Source organism: Bolinopsis microptera, unplaced genomic scaffold (assembly GCF_026151205.1).
Source record: "Bolinopsis microptera isolate Bmic1 unplaced genomic scaffold, MBARI_Bmic_1.0 sca251, whole genome shotgun sequence".
Lineage (NCBI taxonomy): Eukaryota > Metazoa > Ctenophora > Tentaculata > Lobata > Bolinopsidae > Bolinopsis > Bolinopsis microptera.
This window is the reverse complement of record NW_026972023.1, coordinates 1-4,964: the sequence shown is the minus strand read 5'-3', so window position 1 is coordinate 4,964 and position 4,964 is coordinate 1. Positions and strand designations below refer to the sequence as shown.

Here is a 4,964-nt window from a genome sequence, read left to right as displayed (position 1 = left end):
TAATGTTGTATTGTAGGTTTATAACCTACCAGGACGCGCGCCGAGTTGGACTCCAATATATGGAACAAATATTTTATGAGTATCACCCGTTTAATGTTGTACCTCTTTCTACACGAAGAGCTCAAACTAGTTACTCAATTTAGTATATTTTATGTGCGTAGCCAAAATGACAGATTTTTGCCAATATCCCTACAAATAAGCATATAAGTACTTCACCGAACAAGTTTATTCCACTTTGTCGTAATTTATATTTCGAGAACGTATATATAAACAATAAATCCTTAAGGATAATACACCACAAGCCAGAACTGAGTGGAGTTGGGTTAAAAACATATAAGAGATACGATGATTTAACTTGTAGAAGCTTTCAATAAACATGTGTTAATCGTCGTCAGCTGAATGTGATGTGGTGGACAATGCTTATATGTGATTGAGTGGTGTCAGGGATGGAGGGTGGGGGAGGTGTGGGTGGGAAAGTGAAAAATTACAGTACAATGTCAATAAAAATTTAGTCTTCTGTTGAGGTTGAGAAGGAAATGCCAGATGGTCTGGACTTTAAGGATTTGGCAATTTTAGGAAGAATGGGGTCCCAGAGGGAACTACATTTGGGTGCGCGGTCTGTTCTGTTCATAGCTGGTTGTCGTATTTGTATAGCTGCGTGTTCTGTGAGGTCAAGTTGGGAGCGTGAGGTGAGGGATTTGAGGACTTCGATGTTGTTCCAGGAGATGGTGTGGCCGGTGGTCAGGGCATGATGTGCAGGGGCTGATTTGATTCTGTCTGTGGATTCGTCGATGGCGTTGTTGAGTCTGTAACATCGTTCGTGTTCTTTCATGCGGTGGACCAAGGGTCTGTAGGTCTGTCCGGTGTATTTGGAGGGGCACTGTGAGCAGGAAATTTCGTAGATGGTGTTGGGAGTGAGGTGAGTAGGGGGTGTGGTCTTCGTTTTGGTGAGGAGGTTGCGGAGGGTGGTAGCAGAGGAGTGGGTGACTTTGATGTCGTGTTGTCCGAGTATCTTGGAGATGGGTTTGGATAGGGAGGGATGGAAAGGAAGAGAAACACTAAGGGCATGTTCACGGGTCTGTCGGTTGAATGAGGCTAGGGATTGGTGGCGAGAGGGGTTGGTGAATTTCCGTTGTACTTCGTCCATGATGGTGGTGATGCGGTGAGGAGGGAAGCCGTTCTGGAGGCAAACGTGTCGTACTGTCTGGAGTTCGTCGTCAAGGTGTTGGGGTGAGCAGATGTTGTGGGCTCTTCTGGTCAGTGATCGGATGACTGCGTTCTTAGATGAGTTGGTGGTGCAGGAGGAGTACTTGGTGTAGAGGTTGGTGTGGGTGGGTTTTCTGTAGACTGATGTGGATTTGTCAGGGTGGATGAGAACGTCAAGGAAGGGTATAGTTCCGTCTGTAGAGGGATGTTCTTGGGTAAAGTTGAGGTCTTCAGTAAGGGAGTTAAGGAATGTAAGGAAGGATTCTGCGTGGTTTCTGTCTCTGAAAGATCCAAGGCCGTCGTCAACGAAATGGGAGTAAGTGTTTGGAGGGTCAGGACATGAGGATAAAGCTAAGGTCTCGATTTCAGCAAGGCGGATTTCAGCTAGTTCAACAATGAGGGGGGATCCCATTGTACCACCTTCGTCTTGGGAGTAGAAGGAGCCGTTGAATTCAAGGTATGAGTTGTCAAGGCAAAAGTTGATAAGGGAGCCTATGGTGGTGGTGGTGACATTGGAGGGAAGACGAGAGGGGTTCTGTTCAAAGGAGGAGATGACAGTTTTGAGGGCTAGGCGCATGTCACAGGAGGTGTACAAGGATTGGACGTCTAAGGAGGCGTGGTAGTGGAAGGAGGGATTGAGAGAGGAGTCGAAGCGATGTTTGAAGTCGGAAGAGTCTTTGAGGCGTAAGGGGTTCTGGGCTAGGGGTTTGAGGAAAGATGCGAGGACTTTGTGGAGGGCTTGGAGGGGGGTGTTGTAGAAGCTGACTACGGGACGGATAGGTGCGCCGGGTTTGTGTATCTTAGGTTGTCCGTAAAGTTGAGGCCATCTAGGATGTAGGTTGCGCATCTTGTGGTATAGGTCGGTCGTGATCTTCTTGTCGGTGTGTAGTTTCTTGAGGACTTTCTGTAGTTTAGTGGTAACGGATTGAGTGGGGTCTTTCGTTAAGAGGGTGTAACTACCTGAGGATAAGTGGTCGGTAACTTTGGTTATGTATTGATCGTGAGTCAGTACAACGGTGGCGTTGCCCTTATCAGCAGGAAGAAATTTCAATTCAGATTTCTTAGATTTTAAAGATTTAAGAGCGGTACGTTGTTGTGGAGTCAAATTGTCGGTGGTCATGTCACGTTTATTGTCAAATTTAGATAATACAGAGGTGACCTGATATGTGGCTGAGGCTTCCATGCCTTCTCCTAGTTGTTTGGTGATATTCTGTATGAGGGGAGCCAGGTCGGGGGTAGGATCTGAGGTGGGTGTCGGGACGAACTTCAGTCCAAGGGAGAGGACGTCAGTTTCAGCTGTGGAGAGGGTCTGTCCAGAGAGGTTGATCACTGTTTTGGCTGTGGTGTCTTTCTTGGGGGTAGGTGAGGTCTTGAGGAGGGGACCATGAAATGTGGGAGAGGGTATGTCGAGCGTTTTAAGAGTGTCGTAGGGTGAGAGGAACGGGGTGTCGTATTCTGAGAGTAGTACCGCGAACTTCTTTTGGTGAGTAAGGAGTTGTTTTCTGTGGGTGTATGAGGATTTTTTGGTGTTGAGGTGTCCTAGTTTCTGAAAATATTGAGGGGTTATGAGTGATTCTATGTGTCTGAGGTTGTGCTCATAAGTGCGTTTGTGTTGTGCATATTTGAGGCGATAGTGGTTGAGTCTTTCAGTGATGAGGAGGTTAGATGCGTGAGTGAGGACTTCAGTTGAGCGTTTGGTGGATAGTGGGTTGATGAGTCTGAGTCCCTTAGGGATGAGTGAGTGATCACGGCAGGCTTTCAGGAATGATATGTGACATGAGTTAATGGCCATGTGTTCTATGCTGTGAGAGGTGGTTTTGGCCAGTGTGGATGCATGCTGTCCAAATAGTGATATGAGTGAGTCATTAAATGAAAGTTGGGTGGTAGGGTTGATGTGTTGATTGGGTGTTTGTGTTGTAAGGTTGGTGTGTTGATTAGCCACTTCCACAAGCTTCAAAATACTCCACACACGGCAAACTTTATGAAAAATGATTCAAACAATATACACATAATATAGCTATTACCCTATATAAAAATTCAATATAAATTCAATAGAAAACTAAATAAAATTTATAAACACCCTTTAAGTAGTATAAGTAAGCCAGTTTAAAGAACTGGCTCCAAATTTATATCTAATTCTGCTATTTTTACTGCACTACTACTTTTCAACCCTCGGCAAACTTTATTCACTTATATAATAAATGCCTGTGTACAAACGCTGATAAGCTCTCAGTGTATGCTGCATATTATAATACGGAATGGTCATGTTATCCAATTCCTAAAACCTGTTGTATATGTATAAAAATTAAAGATTGTTCTAGTTGTGTTCTAATAGATACAAAGTGTCATGAGGTATCAAAGTTGACGTTGGTCATGATCATGTTCATGTTGGTCATGGTCATGTTTATAATATCTTATCTCTCCGGCCGGCTGGCTTGGTGTGCCAGATAAAACAAAAATGATTAAATTGAAAAACAACAACATGCAATGCGATACAATTTTTATTTGGGTTGATTTAAAACAAATACAAAACGTTATATATAAATATGCGCAAAAATTAAATAATTTTTTCCGGTTTTGAAATTTTTACGTACTGGGCGGCAGAAAAAGAAAAAGGGCTCTGGTTATAGCAAAGCGGCGCTCACTCTTATTCCGCCGCATCTTTATATTATGTTTTTGACATTTTATCGGATATAATCTCATAGAGAGGGGGAGGGGGCAACAATTCCTAACTTAAAAATTAAAAAATGGATAACATATGTTTTATTTGGGTAGACGGCAAAAATTTAGTGATGGGTGGGGTGGGGAGGGGCACATGTACGTTTCTCCACTGGTCACTTCAATGCAAACTGAAAATGTTCTATTTGGCGACAAATTTGGCAACAAATTACCTATGAAGTTTGAATGTATTATTATGTCATGAGTCAAATTTGTACGTGTATGAGACAGTATCACTTTTTGCTTCCAATATCCTAAATATATGAAAGTAAAGTTAACAATTCTATGGTAATCGATTTGAATCACAAGCGGTTACCCAAATCTTAAGCACAATATTATGGAGTGAACTGATCAGAGCTTGTAGTGGATGGAAATCTAGCGTTTGCCTCCACGATAAAACAGGCGCAATTTTTTTCATATCTAAAGTGTGATGATACTTTTTAGACAAGTGTGATAATGTGATGTCACAGTTTTAACTCTACTTTACTTTACTATCCTCATACCAATAGTGTCTTAGCCTTCTGTTACTTAACTATTGCCCGTTATTTTCGACATTTTTGTAGATTGCCCAAAAATTGAAATGATTGAGTTTCATCAAATGATCAAGTTTCAGCCTTTTATCTTGCAAAACTGAACAGTTAGAAGTTGTTTCAGACCGCAAGTTTATATCTTTAATAATGGCCAAAAACTATGTAGTCATACCTTTTGCATACCTGTCTGAAGAATACAAATTCAATTCTGGTCTTTGTCTTAATATTGATAAATCATGTTTTCAGGAAGTGTACACAAATATGATAGAATTGTTGCCAGCCCTTGCTGTGTTAGTAGCTGTATTCCTCATTCTTCATTCCCGAAACAGTCAGAGCAAAACCAAAGTTGGTGTTATTGTCCTTGGTGATATTGGACGAAGCCCTCGTATGAAGGAGCATTGCCTTTCATTAGCCAAAGAAGGCTTTGACGTGGACTATATTGCAGAGAAGGGGAGTGAGATTCATCCAAACCTGGTAACAAATAAAAGGATTTCTATCCCAAAAACCTCT

At 42.2% G+C, this 4,964-nt stretch overlaps 1 protein-coding gene across 1 annotated transcript; it reads right to left on the bottom strand.

The window, feature by feature from the left end:
- Positions 1 to 813: 813 nt before the first annotated feature.
- On the bottom strand, positions 814 to 2,752 carry LOC134825874 (uncharacterized; the record flags this gene model as incomplete). The annotated part of the gene is made up of 1 exon (XM_063838062.1): positions 814 to 2,752. A coding segment is annotated over one exon (1,939 nt), but the record flags the coding sequence as incomplete, so codon positions are not given.
- Between the last annotated feature and the right edge of the window lie 2,212 nt (positions 2,753 to 4,964).